The following is a 19,186-nucleotide window of genomic DNA, read 5'->3' on the forward strand; positions in this document are numbered from 1 at the left end:
TAATTAATTTTGGCTCTTTCAGATTTATAGTTTACTCTCTTTGGCTGCAAATAACTTGCAGGGGAAATACCATGGAACAACTAAGCAAGAGGCTACCTACACATTTCTGACAGCTGTCTCTGGCCACAGAGCTGGGTAAATAGAGTCATAGTGTAATTTAGCTTATAAACATTCATAAGAGATTGTATTTGTTCATATCAGTGATTAAGCTGTACTGATACATATTGTGTATTGTTTGGAGCATTTTCAAGAGTTCACAGTAAGTATATCAATGTACTATTAATTTTTCAAGATTTCAAATTCCTTTGCATTATAAACAAAGAGCATGCTCTAGATCTTTCCTTCCTCTTGCTTGGTGTAAAGTGCAGTAGAGCCAGGGTCCAGTGTCACTTCAGTTCATTTCAGGTCTGTTAAACTTGTATGCTCCCCTGTTGGATACTGCTTGTTGTGTGGTTGTCTTCGTTTGATGTTAAATTTCTGATGCTTTCACTGGATGCCTATTTTTAGTTTCAAGCCACCAGGTAGAGTCATGCCCTTTTCATTTTTTCTATGCATATATGAGAGTCAAAATGAAGTATGAACACCAGTTAAGCTCTAGAATTTTTTGCCTAGCGTGACCCTGACCCTGAAGCTTGCAGGTGTCCTATGACTGAAATCAGCCCCTGCTTCATTAACTTCAGAGACCTCTGATACGGGTTTGTCCCAGAACATGTTGGCAAAGAAGTCCTCAACAAACCATCTAGTTGAGCCTCCTGAAGCTGTGTGATCTTGAGAAAACAACTTCCAGTGCCCATAGTCTGTTCTGGGTGGTCAGATTGATTCTTTCTTCAGCTAGGCCATGCTGATTTGGAAGTGCCGTGGTTTTGTATCACCAGGCTGATGGCAGTTCACACTGAGGTAGTCTCAGACAGAGTGTCTCAGTTCGGACATAGCTTCACCAAGTTCTGTTTCTAGATGAATGTATGCGTCAACCAGGTTTTTATTCTCTGGTGCTTCAGCCACGTCTTAGAGGTCCTTCTTGGAGCAGAAGAGTGAAGGCTTTGCATAGCAAAATCAATTATCTGTGCTATCCTCTTTGTTCTTGCATTTTACTACTCTCAGATTCCTAAAGGTGTTCGGAGCGTATCTCCCCATGTATGAACAGGTCACCCATGGGATCTGTCTGCTCCTTGGGGGTCATTTTGAGTCCCTGTGTACTTCCCATGAAGGTGAAATTCTTTTAAATCTTCTGGTATTCTTCACAAAGATTCGTACTCCTAGATAGAGTCTGTACTTAATGACTTTAGTGTTAGAACAGATCTTTTTTTATTTTTTTAATAGGTTTAGGTTATTTAGAATGTTTTCCAGGCTTTTTCTGGTATAGGGAAATACACTAACACTATGCAGCCATTATCCAAAGTAATTTAGTGCTGTTGAAACCTGAGGGTGGCTAGAAGACATTCTCCCAGTGTCTGGGTAATCTTGATAAGCTTTTAAAATAAGACACTGAAATCCTGAAACCAACTTAAAATACTTTATGGCAGCCAGACATCTAGCTACGCAAACCTAATTCTGTATTAGGCAATTCTTGGGCTTCCAGGATTTCACAACGTTTCGGTAGTGTTTTTCTAAACTTTACTGGTTTTCTCTGCATCAGATGAGCAACTGATTTGTTTCTATGAACAGGCATTTCTATGAAGCTCAAGGATTTTTATACTAACAGTACCTAGTTCTGATGTTTCATAACTTTGAACATTTCTGGTAATTAGTAGAACCCTTGGTTTCAGGAAACAGTTCTCTTGAATATATCAGACGCCAGGCTGTTAAATGCCTGTTCTTAGAAATATGGCTTATCTGTTTCCACACACACATACCCACCCCCTAATGTGTTGGCTTTTTTTAATCTAGTGATAGCCAAGAGGTAGACTGATACCTGTGTTTGCTCCATCATAGTTCCTTGAGCTGGTATCACCTTTCTGCCATTTGCCTGTATAATTTTCATCACAGGCATTGCCAGTTGTCTTCTCAAGTCCCTCTTCTCTCAGTTGCTCCTAATGTATCATCTGGTACTGGGTATCCATTGTGGCCCACTGCAGGGTCCGTGAGTCCTTGCTGTTGTCATCCTCCAGTCGTTCTTAGGTAGTGAGTGTAGTTTCAGTTGTTGCTGTCTGCCATCCTAATCGGACAATTGTCCTGGCTCCAGTGCCTGAGACTATACAAGGAAATGCACATACCTGGCAGGAATTTGCTTTCTTCAGCTCCTGGATTAGGTACTTTTCTGATTCAGGGGCTTTCAAGTTATTGTTTGGATGCTGAATAGGCCTTTCTTTGATCCTGAGGAAAGAAAAAAAAAAAATCCTTTCCTTGCACCTGTAACAGAACCAAAAGTCTTGAGTTACCCAAGGATTCCCAAAACCTTTGCAAACAGGGCGATTTAAATGCCTAAATAAAAACATTTCATCACTGCAGGCCATTGATACACTGTCTTTGCCATTTGAGGGACATTGGCTGTACGTACAATGTTGGAATGTATACGTGAGTTGCTCACCTCAAAGACTGGTTGTTGTGCCCTGTATGCTGAGGGGGCAGGAATCAGGCAGAGGATAACACAGCTTCATGGTAGGGATATTATGGCTTTAAACTCCATTAAAATTATTTTGAACTCTGTATTTTGCCAGCTGACAGAAGGCATGCTTACTGAACTAATGACTTGTTACAGTGTGGAAGTTGCATGAACTCCTTCATATGTGATTTAGGGATAAGTATACTTAAATACCAAAAATCCTGGCGTGCAAGATTCTCAACGTGCAAACCTGAAATATTTTCTTCTGTATTCAGAAAATTTTCTGGAGAGCTTGGTTTATTTGGGGTTTTTTTACAAATTTTAATAGGAGCTCTTTAAAACTTTGTTATGAAAAGTGGGCAGACCTTCATTTCAGGCCCTACAGAGCAAACTGTCTCTTAACTCAGGGTTTTGGCAAAGGATTTGCTGTAGCAATTGCAGTAGTCCTTTCTGCATTTGGTATGATTGGCATTTTGGTTTAATTCTGTTGATTACAGTTGTTGTGACTGTTGAAAGCTGTTTAGATATTTTTTTCCCTTATATTTTTATATCTGTTAGTAGGGCAGGGAAGCAAAATTGAGATTTTACCTATATTTATAAATATTAAACTCCGAACCTACGGTGGGTTATACTACTACCTCAGTCTGCCTACTGAACAGTAGTCTTCTGACAAAGCAAATTTCTTACTGGACTAATTTCTGCTATCCTTAATTAAACACTCCTGTTTTCTTGCTAACCTTTTTAGTGTAAATGGAACTGGAACAGTTGTGAGCTGAATCCGGTTTATATGAATGTTATCTGATAAGAATACATAGTTCTCTTCTGAAAACCCACTTGCAAATTTTTCAGGCTTTTGTGGCCCAACTTTAAGGTTCAGTTAGAATAGTTTGCTACATAAAATGACATTTATTTATGAAATCATTCCACTTAGGCTCAATTCAATTCATTAGACAGAAAAGCCATTTGTAAAACTTGGATAAATTAAGTGGTACCCAATGATGCTTATGAGATACGGCTGTCATCAGGAGTTCTGTACAACTTTAGGTTGCCCCCAGTGCTTTCTCTGGGGAGTGCTTCTATAATGTTTTGTTCTGGATGTCTTTTTTTTAATTTCGACTGTTTTCATCTTGAATGTCATTAATTGTATTTACAGTTTGTGTTCAACGTTAGATGACATGGAAGTGTTTTTACATGGTCTTGGTCTAGAACACATAGTAGGAATATTGAAGGTAAGTGTGTGGTATATCTGCTATCTGTAAAGTAATTCATGAAAGCAAAATGCACCTGCAGCATCATAAAGTTCTATCACTAGTAGTATATTAATCCAAGTGAATTTATTAAATCTCAAATACATTTATTAAACAAAAGTTTATAGATAAAGTGTTAAGTTTAACTGCAGTGGAATGGAGTGGCTTGCTTAATTCTGATTATGTGCACCAATCACAATATGTGATGTTTCTAGACTAGACAACTCTCTCATTGATTTGGTAAGAGTATTGTGTAGCTGGTTTTGTTTCTGAAAACTGAAGTAAAACATGCATGAAGAAAATTAAATGGTGTTTTTAGAATTTTTTTTTGATGGTAGAAACCCCTTTGTTTTATACAGGAAAGAGAGATATCTTTAAGACAACTTCTGATCATGCAAAAAGATGAGTTAATACAGGTCAGTTTAATCCTTTAGAACTTCATTTAGTTCTCTCATCTTTCATAAATGTTTTAAATGTCTTAACTTCTCTTCATAAATGTCTAACCTTGTAAGAATTCTTTTTTTTTAAGATCTGTTTTCAGAATCTTTTGTAACTTCTTGAATTTTAATGTGAATATGGACAGACCTTTTCTCAAAGTATAAAATCACACAGATCAGCTTTACAAGAATTCAAGTCTCAGAATTCATCTTCTCTGCCTAGATCTGACTAAGGAGTCCCCAGTATTTCTTTGCTGATGTGATGTGGGAGTTGGGGTGAACAGGAAGTGGTTCCATCTTTAATTTTACCATTTATAGTATTTAAGTATGTTTTCTCTGAAAGGAATTGGTACTAGGATTAGCAGTCGATAATCCTAAACAACTACTTAAAATGTGGTCCTCCTTTGTGAGGTGGGAATTTCTGGAGAGCTCTCTTACATTGTGGTATCTTATATCCCACACAGGTTTGTGTGGAATGTGAGGGGAAAAGATTTTTTAAAAGAGAGAAGATTTGGTTTCTTACAGTTTACTGTAGCTAGGAAGGTTTGTACTTCACTGTTACCCAGGAGGAAGTGATGCATTATTACAAGGTTTTGGTTTCCAGTTGAGATAGGGTGGTTGCTTTTCCTTAGTCTTTGCTGGAATTATTCCTGTGGGAAATGAAAGACTTCCTGTGCTTACAGGAGGATGCCATAATAAAATCCAATTATAGGAGTCTCCTTAGAACAATGTAAGTATTTCAGGCTGCAGAGTCTTCAGAGCACTCTGTACCTGGTCTGGGATACCAGAGTTGCCTTGTTAAAATAGCTGCTCCAGTCAAGCCTGCTCCCTGCTCCTGATTCTAGCCATATCCTCGGTGTCAGCTTCTTTCCTCTTCTGGTACCAAGGAGGCATGTGTTCTAGCAGCTGGAACCAATGTTTGCTTCCAGATGTTAATATTCCTTCAGAGTTGGTGTCACAAGGATATTTTGCATGAAGTTTTGTCTTGTAACTGAGTAGAGTTTCAGTGTTTTGACAGAGCTTGGAAATAATCATGTATTCTCAGAGGGTGCACATACAGGGAGCTTTGTTAACTAACAGATTTTTATGAGTTCACTCAGTCCTAAATATTATAAGGCATGCCAGTGTGTTCTGATGTTACTGCTTTTCTGAAGCCTCAGGATTGTGCCCATCAGATAGCATCCCAGTGTGAGCTTTGCATGGATCCTAAAGCCCCTGCTGACAGTTTTGCTCTTAAAGGAGATTTTTGTGGCTTCCTTCTCATCACTGTGTGAGCTGCTGTCTTGCAAATCTGAGTATATGTTCTTATTGATCACCTGTTTTGATGTTGTAATCGTTACTTATATTTGTCCAGGGGAGACTGGGGAAAGAATTGTGGACTTTAGTGAATGGATGACCCTTATAGTTCCTTCACAGAAGGGAGATAATTTCACACAAACTGGTAACTTCTGTTTCAGTGTCCAGACGTGTCTGGGACTCCCTATTGTAAAGAGGCCTTTTTTGGACTAACTGAAATGGATACCTGGATCAGCTGCTCTTGTGCAGGAAGGTAGTATCTACAGGAACAGAACTGTTTTGCCTCTTAGCTATGCAGCAGCAGGAAAAAGTTCCTGGGTAATTAGTCGTGCTTTGTGCATGGACATAAATTAATTAGTGAATCCTCAGTTGGGAATTTGAAAAATGACATAACACTCCTGGCTTATGAGCACTTCATAAATTATCCTAAATTCTTGATGCAGTCTAGTATTCAAGCTGTACTAACAGTTTCTCCCCACACTGCTGATAGAACAAATCTAATCTGTTGCCTCATAAGTCCAGAGTTGAAAGTTTTTAGTGCGATGGCAGATCTTCAAGTAACAGCCAGCTCTTTTAAAGAGCCTGGATCTTATTACTACAAAGATTAATGATGACCTCTGATGGATGCCTATGAACCAAGCTGCTTCGTATCCAGAGAACTGGGGAGAAATCCTGTCACTAACATGATGCACTTTCCTCCATCAAACAATATCAGAAAGATATTTTCTCTGTAAATATCTTTATCTGTATTCTACAACAGAGCCTAAACAATGACTCTTTCAAGCCGAAATCCTTGCATTCTTTAAGCTTATAAACTGTTCCATACTGAGACAAGTCTGTTCAATATACTGGGACATATCTGTTCAACACTTGGATCTTTTTGTGTGGGTTTCTTGAGCATTTGTCTCACAAGATAGCAACAGAGGTAATTTTACTACTTGATGCATTTAAAACAGAGATGTTTCCTTTCTCACATGTTTATTAGTTGAGAATAAAGGAAAATGGCATGCTGTTCTGGTTTTGAGGATGCATAATGAAAACTTGATACATCAAAATTCAAAATATAACACAGGAGCTTAACATGATCATTAGAGAATGATCGGACCTGTGTGCTTCCATATCACAGTTTCAGGGCTCTCCTTTCTCTTTGCTCCTTCCCCACAAAAAAAAAAAAAAGCATGTAATATTTGGCAGAAAGTTGTCAGGTGATTAAAAATAGTGACCACTTGGGCAAGATGGCAAGGACGTAAGAGTTCATGCATAACCTGACTGTTTTTATCTGAGAAGTATGTCCGCTTCCATGTGTTGAGGCAATCTATTATCCATCTCTTCTTTCGTTTCCATCTAACAGATAACAGGAAAGTCATGCTGATGCTGAAGTATGAGTCTGGGGCATGGATTTTCAGGGGTCGGTGTTTTTACTTATTTAAATAAACACCAAAAGAGATGTTAGAGTTGACGTGCCTAAAATCAAAATTTATACTGCGTGTTATCTGCTTTACAGATAAGCAAGTTCTTGTGCAACACTTGTACATTCTTAAACGTATGGCCACTTCACAATAGCATTTGCATTATTTGGACTTCAGGGTGTAATTGAACCAACACCTTCTTAAAAGCTTGCTTATCCATGAGGAAGAAGAGCTGCTTGCACTCTGCTTGTTCCATGCATTCATTATTGCATGAATAGTCAGGTAACCCCCATCTTCATCAGGGATGGTGTAGAAAGGGAAAATATGTCTGCTTTGGGAGGTACATACAGCTCGACATAAAGTTATTTCTACGAAACCCAGATCTTTCTGTCTTAAGGCTAGTGATATTTACCAAAGAGACTTGAGTACAATTTGTTCAGGTACCCATGGCAACCTATTGGAAACTCAGAAGTTCTTGAAACCTGTAGTTAAACTCCCAATTAGTCTTGTTGGGATTGTACGTTACTGAAGAACTTACTTGTCTATAGACTTGCAACGTGGTGTTGAAATGTTTAAAGACACTTGTGACCCCATAGTTAATGTTACCTGCGATTTCTGAGCACCTGGTGGAGAACCTGGAGAACTGTTCCATGGAGCCACAATGAACGCTGGGCATCACAAACCATAGTCTCCCACAAAAGCAAGTGTTTTTGTAGGCATCTGCTCTTCCTTAGAATTGCTGCTCATCACCATCTGAGAAAGAGAGGCTGCCTGGCCTTTTTGATCTGATGTATGTTGTCTGTTGTTCATTGGAAATTGGTTCTGCAGTAAGTACAGTAAGCTGGGACACTGCGAACACTAACATCTTACAGATTTCTGAGGCTGCAGCAGGGGACTTCACATCCTCACAGCATCAGTGAGAACTCCATATGTTCTAGCTTTGGAAACTGTGGGTTACTTGCAGTCAGATTCCAGAGTGATCCACTCCTGATGAGTCCAGATACTTGGCTGGAGAGTTAGGAATGAAGTCCTACTTGGAGCTGGCCTTATGAGGTTTTCCACTCGAGTGGAGAAGCATCCCTAGTGCTGCTAACATCAGAAGTCTCATGTTGCACAGCAGATGAGCAGAGAAATTGAATATGCCACGGACATGCTTCCCTTTTAACAAGTGAACTGTTTGTTTTCTTAAGTTTTCTGCAAGAAAACTCTCTGCCTAGGATTTAAATATTAATTAAGTTTTAATCTGAGATGGTTGTTGGATAACACTGTAGACAGTGTTTTCTGTCCCAAGCATCACTTGGAGAACCTCAGTGTATATCTTCTGATGAAAACTGTGCCTTTCTTCAGCTAAAAAAGACAAAGTTTTGAACACGCAAGAACATTTCTGATGTTGTTTTCAGCCAAGGGTCTAGAAGATGAACTGATTGAGCTTAGGGACTGTATAAGCTGATGTTGAGTAGTATTTTGGCTCCGTCTTAATTTGAGGTGAGAAATCTGTTCTGAGTTTGTAAGTATGCTGTCCTTTGGATATATAAAAAGGATGCTTTTATAGGCTATTGATAGAAACCTCTAGCTAAGTGTCTTTTTAACAGGTCATATTTTCTCACTCTACTGGTTTCTATCACTGGAGTTTTTAGAGGTAGTGTTAACCAACTAGATTTCTTTGTAGAGGTAACTTTTTTAAAAATGAGATTCTATAAGAAAATAAGGTTTTAGGAAAAGATTTTATATCTTATGAGACCAGTTTCTCTAACTGAGGAAAAAATTCACACCCAAAAACTCATAACAGCACTTCTTAAGGTCTGGCCTCTTTCTGTAAAATTCTCCATTTGATGCTGAATTGGTATTTCCATTCTTTGAGTTAAAGCTGTGTCGCTATCATGATGATTGGTGATTTTGCTGTAAGAGATGACTGGTGAATCTGAATTAGATAAGCATAACTTCCTAACAACACAGAGGTACTTAGAAAAAAATAGTTGGTTTTGTTTTTTTCTTTTTTAACAAACCTTCGATTTTCTGAGTATCCTGTGCAATTCCACTTTGGCTCTTCCTCAATTCTTGTAATTTTGTTTGCATCACTGAATAATTTCTTTACTTTTATTTTTTTTTCCTTTGGCAGTTACATACATTGTAGCTGGTTGCAGTAACTTAAAAGCAACTTCTTTTGACTCTTTAACTTGCACAATAAATGATACTGTACTGTTATGTCTTATAAATGTTAAAAGTAAATCATATGTGGAATTCATCTTTAAATTTAGATTGGCATTACAAATCCAGGAGATCAACAGAAACTTCTAAATGCTGTTAATGAGCTACAAGTGGAAGAAATAAGAATTGGAGACCTCCCTGAAGTGATGAAGCTGGAATTAAGGTACTAACTATGGCTAAGGAAGTGGACTATGAGCTATTTAAGGTGACTGCATTGTTTCTGTAGCTCAGAGGTAAAATCCTCTCACACCTTATCCCGTGCATAACATTCATGAGAATACATCAGGTAGTGGGTTATGAGGGCTGGTGGTAGGTGTGTTTTGTACACAGAAAGTTGGAAGCATAGATTCCTGTTGTAGGAGTCTGTTTATGGGTTATGTTGCCATTATGTGCCATTACACTGGCCAGCTTTTTGAGTGATGAATGCTTTCTTTGTACCTCAAACAGGGCTTCATGGCCTTGCTGTGCAGGGTTTTCACTACCTTGTATTCTTATCAGAAACTCTGAAAATCACTTCTCAAGCTTCAGTGTTCTCATTCTTTAATTTCTCTGATGTGCTTCACTGAGCAAATTTTAATATTTCTCTGTGGAAATGGGGTCTTGTCCTCCTTACTTCCCCGTGCTTCAAGAGTGTTACAGACCCTTACAAACCCCTCATGATGTGGTCTCTAATTCTCTAATTTTAGAAATGGGCTCGGGCAGTAGACTGTGACTTTAGTCAGTCGAACTGTTTAATTTAGAGAAGAGTGCTGGAGAGATACTGCTCCTTCCTCATGCCATAGCTGCGTCACTAGTAAATTAGATGCTCCGTGCCTGTTTCTCTCTTCCCAGTCCCACCACCATTTGCATGGCATTGTATTTGCCTTATTTGCAGTGGCCTGGCTAGAGTAGTAGTAGGAAAAAACTCCTCCTGACATCCAGTCTACTCATTAAATAATTTTCTACTGTCCAGCAAAGTAAGGGTTCAGTTCCTCTTTAAAGTGTGTATATCTCCCTCTTGACTGACAGCTGTGCTGCTGCTCTGTTAGCTGTTTCCTGTGATGCAATGACCCGCTTAGTGGATGAGGGGAAGGCTGTGGATGTTGTTCACCTAGACTTTAGTACAGCTTTTGACACCATTTTCCACAGCATTCACCTGGAGAATCTGGCTGCTCATGGTTTGGATGGTTGTACTCTTCACTGGGTAAAAAACTAGCTGGGTGACTGGGCCCAAAGAGTTGTGGTGAATGGAGTTAAATCCCGTTGGCAGTCGGTCACCAGTGGTGTTCCACAGGGCTCAGTGCTGGGGCCAGATCTCTTTAATATCTTTATCAGTGACCTGGACAGGGGGATTGAATGCACCTTCAGTAGGATTGTGGATGACCCCAAGTTGGGTGGGAGTGTTGATCTGCCTGAGGGTAGAAGGCTCTTCAGAGGGATCTGGACAGGCTGGACCGATGGGCTGAGGCCAACAAGGCCAAGTGCTGGGTCCTGCACTTGTGTCACAACAACCCCCTGCAGTGGAAGCTTGGGGACAAGTGGCTGGAAAGCTGCCCAGTGGAAAAGGAACTCAGGGTGTTGGTCAACAGCCGGCTGAATATGAGCTGGCAGTGTGTCCAAGAAGGCCAGTGGCATCCTGTCCAACACCAGGAAGGGATTCTCCCCCTGAACTGGGCACTGGTGAGGCCGCACCTCAAATCCTGTGCTGGGTTTTGGGCCCGTCACTACAACAGAAGACATTGAGGTGCTGAAGTGTGTCCAGAGAAGGGCAACGGAGCTGCGGAAGGGTCTGGAGCACAAGTCCTGTGAGGAGCAGCTGAGGGAACTGGGGTTGTTCAGCCTGGGGAAGAAGAGGCTGAGGGGAGACCTTATTGCTCTGCAGCTACCTGAAAGGAGGTTGCGGAGAGGTGGGTGTTGGTCTCTTCTGCCAAGTAACAATCAATAGGACAAGAGGAAACGGCCGCAAGTTGCACCAGGGGAGGTTTTGACTGGATATTAGGAAAAATTTCTTTCTTCACTGAAAGGTCTGTCAGGCATTGGAACAGGCTGCTCAGGGAGGTGGTTGAGTCACCATCCCTGGAGGTAATTAAGAGATGTGTGAAGATGAGGCGCCCTAATGGCATGTCTAGTCTGTGAGGAGGTTTTTTTTTTTCATCAAAACAAGTACCTGTCTACTTCCAGAAGAGGAACCAGTGCAGACTGGTACACATGCTGTAAGACTGAAGAACTAAAGTTCCAGCACGCAAAAGAGCACAAACCAGTATGATATGGATATACCATAAGTACTCTGAGAGTACCTGAGCTGTTCATATCAAAACAGAGGCTTTGTTGCTGAGCTGAGGTAGTAGGCCAGGCATCCAGGTGTCTAGCTATCCAAGTTAGGCACCTTTGGAAAAGGATGTTGACTCCAGCAAGAGATAATTAAAGCAGTTTACGTCCCATACGTTTTTACTATAAAAAATGGTGTTTCAGATTGAGATGTAGTGGTGTTTAGCATATACTTTCAAGCAGAACAGCTTAAAAATTTGAACAGAGGGAATAAGTAGAGAAATAAAAAAAGTAAGAGTTCACTGCATGTGTGGCCAAATACAATAAAAAACCCACATGATGTCTGGTACAGTCTCACACACTAGTGACTTATGGAATTCCTAGTACAGTATGGTTTTAGATCCTATGTCATTCTCAAAACCAGAAAATAATTGATTGATTAAAGATTGAAGTACACAAAATATGACAGCATTTCAGTTATGGCAAGCACTGCATAGTTTTCTAGAAAGTGGCTTGACATGTATCCTAGGAATCTGACCTTGAGACTAAAATCATAGGCTATGTTTACATGCTATTATATAAAGATTTTACTTCCCACTTGTTCAAAGTCATTCTGTGAGAAGGAAAATCAGTCATTAAGTCATAGAAAAACTAACATAGTAGAAAATGTTGAACTGATTGATTATAAACTCACAGAGTGTCTAGCACTGTTTAGCCACTGGTATTTTGACAGCTATTAATTCCTTTAAAAAGTGATTATTTTTTTGAAAATGTTATTTCCATGTGCAAAGAACATGTCATTGAAATGGATATAAAATTCTATTAAAATGTTTTTAAGAACTATTACTGGTATAATAAAGTATAAATGTTTTTTTCCTTTTCCTTTTTTTTTCCCTTCCCATTTCATGCCCATGACATACTTTATTTTTTGCTGAGAATCCTTCCAGAATCCCTAAAAATAATTTCCTTTGTGACAAAATGCAGAAGGTGCCCTAACTGATCCTAGCCAGCTAAAAAATTATCTTTCTAAGTAGAAGGAAATTTTCATGAGTGTGGCTCGACTGTAGTAACGTGGGAGAAACTTTCAGACTATCTCCAGATGTGATTATTTTGTTTAGTGTTTGGTTTTTTACCCTAAATACCCAGCTCAGTTATACTAATAATAAAACAAAAATGATACTTTATAGAAACAAGCCAGCAGGCTTTTTTACTTACCCGTCTTCAGAAAAAAACATCAACAGTCTTGGATTTTAACCTCTGTACCCTACGGATGCTTATATGTATTTTTGTTTCAAGTGTTAAAGCCTTAACAGTTCAGCACTGTTGCAAATCACAGATGTCCTGGGCAGTGGTGGAAACTTCGCTCACTAATGATCCTGTGCCAAGGTTGAAGGAAAACACTCTATGGGCTCAATTCAGTCTCTGTTTAGATACTTGCATCACACGGGCATGTCGCTGAGTTGAGCTCTTTGGCAAATTTCGTGTGTACCTTTTTGCCATCAGAAGCAGCAGCAAGTAAGCTGATCTGAGCATGTTGCATTTAGGTTTAGTAGCAGATTGCCCTAGGGAGAAGGGGAACATTGGGGTCTGAATTAATTTATACAGATCCTCACGTAAGTATAACGGGAAGTCCTGCAGTAGGAACTGAAAACTGTGTCGTGGTCCAGGTTTTGGCCCTGCTTGTTATTCACCTGAATGGCTTACAGCTAGTGGAAACTTTTCTGCTGGAGATCCAGGCGTTAATCAGGAGTTTCAGGGTTTCAGAGCTCATTCTGTAAAAACAAATAGATGATCTGCTACCTCTGCCCAGTCAATGGCAACAACTTTCTGACCAGCACCATGACTTACAGCCAACACTTACAGTAAAATAAATCGAGTCAGTGTCACATGGAAGCTTCAGAAACTTAACATTGAGATTAGTCTGTTAAATTTTTGTGTCCTTTTCTCCACTCTTTGGAGATACTGATCAAACTAATTTGCATTGTTGTCTTCCTCCTTGTATTTGAGCACAAAGTATAAATTTTCTTCAAAGTGGGTAACATCAGACATTTTAGGCTGAGGAATGTATTTCCAGATCCAGGGCCCAATTCACTATTACTGGATTCTTTCTTCCACTATGCTAGAGACTAAATGACTCTAACCTAGTCATCTCAGTCCTAGCTCCAAAGTACAAACCAGTTGGGTTTTTTTTCCCACATCTTCCTAAAAAATGTAAGCTGCAGGTCAGGAATATTGATATGTCAGCATCAAATTGACTAGAAATTCTGTTTCTGGTGTTGCAAGGCTGTGATCTGGATGCACACCTGCACTGGAAGAGTGCTGCAGTTCCTATGCGTAGTGTGTTCCAAAGTATTCATGCAGCGGGTAGCGCACGCGAGTTTTCGTTGGCAACACAGGATTGGTGGGAGTTAGAAGAAGTGGAGGTTAATGGAATGTTTCCAAAACGCTTTTGGATGACACTTTTTCAGCTTTCAGTGCGTCTCTACTAGCCGAATGCTCCACATAACTTAATGGCTTGTTGTCCTTCCAAAAGGAAAGAAAAAACCCCAAAACAACCCACAACACAAAAAAAACCCCAAAACTTGCTAAGATGTTAAATGTAGTGTTTAGCTACCCTGTGTTAAAATGACACTGGATTTTTTAATTATGCAGTGAAACTGCATGTCTGATTCACTCAGTAGGAAGTGTTGGAAATGCATAGGTGATACTTAGCTTGCAGCCTTTAACAAATAATGGGTATTATTTTGGTTTTGCAGTAGAGATGAATTCCTCAAGTTTCTTCAGAAGCTGGATAAAGAGTGCAATAAGCTGACCGTTCCTGTGCAGACCATGAATAAGCATTTCCTCAAGAATTCTCACAAGGTATTCAACCAAAATAAAAAGATTGATGTATATTACTCTATTCTACAATACTATTCTACCTTGATGAATACTTATCAGCTGGCTTGATTATTGCATAGTTATATAGAGCTGTTCAATGTTATTTCTCTAAAGGACCCTTTTAAGAATAATTTATTTCAAAGAGTTAAGCTACTTAATTAAAGGAGATAGATCTGTTTCTTAGTGTTTCTGCTGATAGGGAGTTAAGTGACAAAAGGTTGCCACAAAGACTGACAGAGGGTAGTAGGTCATGTTGTGCATAAATCAGACAATGAAAACCCAGCATAAGTGCAGTTAGAAACTTTTTCTGACGGTATTTTATGGTACGTTAACTAAACAATATTTAAATTACGATATACAGTAAATCTGGCAAATAACTGTCCCTGTTAACAGGTTGTACTGCATTGGGCACCGACTGAAACCTTTATCGATGTCTGCAGAGACTTGGTTCGCAGTGTTGAAAAGCTGGGAGAAGAAGTTACCAAGCTGAAGGACCTGGTGGAGAAGGTGGGTATGTGCAAGTGAGGCTGTTACACACTGCCAACAAGCGTCTGCATGCAGCCTCCCCATGTGACAGCTGTCAGTGAATCGTTCTGTACCTCCGTCTGGCACAGGCTTGGACACTGCATCCACCTCTCCCTCTTGCACCTTTCCATGGACAGAATGAGGAATAATCTAGAATATTCCACAGCAGCATGGACAGTCTCCTTTCAAAGGAAGGCACAGTTAATCTTTTTCTTTCTGCCAGGGGAAGGAATTAAGTGCAAAGTGTGCTTTGGACAACCACTGTGGTATAAATGCCACTTTGAATACTGATACTCTTACTTCTTAATTAAGGAATCTTTTGTTTCAAATTGTTGACTCACAAGGCAGATACTCAGGTTTTATGGATTGAATGGGAGGCATCCCAGATAACTCTGCAGAGTGACAAAAGAAGAGGGTGGGAGAGGTCAAGGCTAGATGTTAGCACCACATCAGTCATTCCCAAACCAACACAGTGACACGCTCTTGTCAGATGGGGTCATTTTAAGTAATAGGCTAGTAAAAAGGAATGGCTGCTGGGATAGAGTAAATGGAGCAGCAGTGTCAGAAAGGAATCTGTTGCTGAATGAAGCCACGTGGAACTCAGACCTTGAGTATAATGCTACTAATGCAATTTCCTGTAGTTTAAGTAAATTTAATGTAATATAACAGCTTTCTCCCAATAAATCACTTAACACTAAATATATTTAAGAGGTAGATAGAGGTTGTGGCAAGTAACTTTTTAGCTATTTGTGTTCCTTTTTTTTGCATATGCAGAAATTCAGTTGTATGTGTATATTTATCTGTATGTGCAGACCAGTTATAAGGGCTGGGGGATCCAAGTTCGGAGCCACTTGACTTTGCTCTTGGTACTTAGGGTTTTATGGCTGTCAAGATGAAGCACAATGGCTCTGTACCCCGTGTTAAATGGAAGTGTTAAACATTAGGCTTCTAATTACTTCAAAATTTAATTCCTGTTCTGTTAAAAAACTGTCACGTTTTATGAATCTCACTGATGAAGACTTTAATACAAAACATTTTTGTGCTACTCCTGAATGAGTAGAACACTGAAACATTTGTTATGAAAAATGCCAGTTTAAGTGAAACCGTTAAACCTCTTAGATAATAAGTTTGTATAAATTCCCTTAAAATCTTCAGTACTGTTTGCTGAGCTGAGTCATTCCAAGTCATTCCAAGACTTTGCCAGTAGTACATGTTATCATAGTGTCATAGAATAGTTTGGATTGTAAGGGACCTTTAAAGATCTAGTCCAACTCACCCCCTGCAGTGAGTGGGGACATTTGTCCGTAGCATGTAATTTTTGAAAGCACAGTATAAATGAGGTGGCCTTCCCAGCATTATAAACCGAGGTGGGGATTGGGGCCTAACCCAGCTGCACTTCATGAAGAGCTCCACTCAGCTTCAGCATGTTTTTGAGCAGGCACTTGTAAGGTACTTTCCTCTCTCCCTTTAATTTCAAGGAAATGTAACCTGTTACATATTTAACTTGCTGTTTTAATAAGCAGTTGTTTTAGTAATTAAATGGCGAAAGTTCTGGTTAAAATATTTGCAGTTTGCATGTTTTGTTATTAGACTTCTGCAGCGTCTATTAGCGTGTTTTACTCCTGAGTTGTTTGTAAAGAGTTTGTTTTTCTAGTATATATTACAGAATGATTATCTGATAGATAAAGGTTTGCACACATTTATTTCAGTTGAAGTAAGGCACAAACAGTGAGAAAGAAATTATCAGTCCTACTTGCATGCAGATTCTTAGGACTGGGTACTTTATCACATACTTGAGAAGCTTTCACACTAACTTTTTTTTTTGTTGCATTTTTTTACATGAACTTAACATCTGCCTCAGCATGAACAGAAGAATGACCCCAGCCAACTAAAATTGCCAGAAAGAGCACCCACCTTGGAAAAAAAATTAGTAAAAATGGGAGCGGTAACATTGCTTGGATTTGGTTTTTTCTTCTTTATAACTAAGTTAGTGGTAAAGAAAATCTGACTTGAAGTTGTGTTTTGAATAATTTTGGAAAACTTGGTCACATGGTTCTGTTCAGTATATGCAGCTGAGCTGATGTCAAGTGAAAATTTGTGTAGTTTCTCATGATAGCTGTATTATTTGCATCCAGTAAGTACTTTGATCTAGAAATAAAGTTATTAAAAATTAAAACTGCTACTTAAATGTATCTTAAGGTTTTATTTTCAAAGTTATTTTTTATATAGACTGTAAGTCTAAAATCTTGTCAAAGCTGCTTTTTTTTTTGCATAAAGTTGTAATTGCTGCTTGCTAATTACTAGTTTAATTTTTACCTTTAGCTGTTGTTCAGAGGTGAACATAAGCAAATAATCCTAATTATATCACATGTTTATATTTAAAATTATGATGCAAGTTTGTTTTGGGGGTTGGGATGGTTTAAAATATTTGAAGTTATCTCATGCAATTTTATGTTAATAAAGATGTTTTTTCTTGCAGTTTTTCATTCAAATTTATAATAGGAAAAAATTTCACAATGAGGTGTATGGTGTTTTTTTTTTTCTTTGGCACAATCACAGGACTATGGAGATCTTGTTACACATAGCCTGAAGAATCATTTCCCACTGAACTATGATATTCAAATTATGCCTAACCCTAACCCTGCAATCTGTTTCCTCAGGGATGCTTACTTCTCTTAAGAGTTTCATCACATCTATTAAAAGAATTATAGCAGTCCTTTGCTGTAAGAACGCAAGCAGCTTAGAAGGCATAGTAGTGTGTTTTCTCTTGGTCTGGTCTTTCACTACAGCAGCTTCGTGTTTATTTTTTTCTTCATGTTTTCTTCACTTAAAAAGGTGTTTGTAATTCTGCAGTGAAACACTAATATCTGTTTTTCATCTCGTTACCAACCAGCTATGCTGGAAAAAGGGAATTGGTGTAAATATTTCAAATCACAGTTATGTTTTGGCAGACTTCAGTAAACATCTGTAAAAATGCTGAATGTTTCCGAAGGGACATTCTTCTATCAAAATAAAACAGGAGCAGTCTAGAAAAAAACGTAAGCCTCTGGGTGTGTCATGCTTTAGCTCTCCTCTGTTTTCAGGGATGATGTGTGGAGGCTTCATCTTTGATGTTCCCTCCAGAGACTAGTGATGAGAAGATAAAAACCCGGGTGCTACTCCAGTTGCTGTCACAGTTGTTCTCTGCTTTTTGTTTTAGAAAATGATGTTGGGTGTTGGTATGTTTCCTTGTTACTGCAGTAGTTTTACTTCCTTTCCTCCCAGGTTTCTCCTTCAATGCAAAGAACATCCTACGGAGTGATGAGGCCAGAGGCAAATACAGCTTAAGCTGGTTTGGTTTGTTTTTTTTTCCATTCTGTTCTCAACTTTGTGTCAGAGGGGATAAACTGTTTTCCCCACCACCATCTACCAGCAGAAGTCGAGCAGTGCACATACTGTTGGCATACTGACTTGAACCAGCAAAGTTTAAAAACGGAAATACTAAGAAAATAATTCTCTGTTTCTTGATATTACCTTAAAATTAATCCTGAACTCACAGGATACATCACAAAAGAAAGAATCCATGGCAATGGAAAAACTCGTGGAAATACAAAAATCTGTAAAGTGCAGTTTTAACTGCTTCTCATACACACGGAACCTTATATATACACAGCACTCCTTCTCTAATTAGCTCAAAATACAGCTCAAATGCAGTTCCCAGTGACGAGATGGCTCACAAGTGTTACTGGAGCTTTGACATATAACATCATTGGGGGGGGTTCTGTTGGGTGAGGGGGTGTTCCTTTGGGTTTTTGGGGGTTTTGTTTTGTTGGGGGTTTGTTTGTTTGTTTTCCTTTTCTAGGGGGAGTGGGAAAGTGGGAAGGCATTATGTTCACTGTTTCCAACGTGTACTTTCATTTTAGTGAAGTGGAATTATGTCAGCCACTATAGTAAGATTTCTGCGATACTGCCCTTGAAAGGATTGCTTAGCCTCACTGTTCCTTACTTCTCCACTTCAGTGAGAATTTGCATTAACAAAGCCACTTCCGAGGACACTGAAAGTAGCTTCCATTTCAAGAGGTGCATTTCCTACCAGTAGAAGATCTTGTCATTTGAGACAGTGACTAAAAATTTAAATTATCTTTTTCCAGGAACTCAAAAGATTCACTTGTATGGAGGCTTTGAAGGCAACCTTGAAGGTCTTGCATTCAAATAGGAAATCTTCTCCAGAAGATACTTTCATCAGTATGTAACTAAATTATAGGTGTAACGATGTGAATAATGCCATCAGTGTAAAATACCTATGAGAGAAAACATAGTGCATGATACTGGCTGATAAATGTTTTCTAGTTTGAGAGTACAATAACATGTTTTTTGCAGAAATGAGTCAAAAGTCTGAACACTTGGAGCTGACCT

The 19,186-nt window shown here is 39.0% G+C and overlaps 1 protein-coding gene across 1 annotated transcript in view; it reads left to right on the forward strand.

Moving 5' to 3' along the window:
- Positions 1–16,799, forward strand: part of ASZ1 (ankyrin repeat, SAM and basic leucine zipper domain containing 1) — a gene marked incomplete at its 5' end in the record, with an annotated part of 28,489 nt that extends 11,690 nt beyond the window's left edge. Inside the window, 7 exons of the mRNA XM_010149258.1 lie at positions 23–135; positions 3,696–3,771; positions 4,149–4,205; positions 9,190–9,302; positions 14,143–14,248; positions 14,660–14,773; positions 16,653–16,799. Coding sequence (XP_010147560.1) covers positions 23–135; positions 3,696–3,771; positions 4,149–4,205; positions 9,190–9,302; positions 14,143–14,248; positions 14,660–14,773; positions 16,653–16,799 — 726 coding nt within the window. The remainder of the gene's footprint in view (positions 1–22; positions 136–3,695; positions 3,772–4,148; positions 4,206–9,189; positions 9,303–14,142; positions 14,249–14,659; positions 14,774–16,652) is intronic.
- Positions 16,800–19,186: the final 2,387 nt, after the last annotated feature.

This window comes from Eurypyga helias, unplaced genomic scaffold, assembly GCF_000690775.1.
Source record: "Eurypyga helias isolate BGI_N326 unplaced genomic scaffold, ASM69077v1 scaffold7743, whole genome shotgun sequence".
NCBI classification, from domain to species: Eukaryota; Metazoa; Chordata; class Aves; order Eurypygiformes; family Eurypygidae; genus Eurypyga; species Eurypyga helias.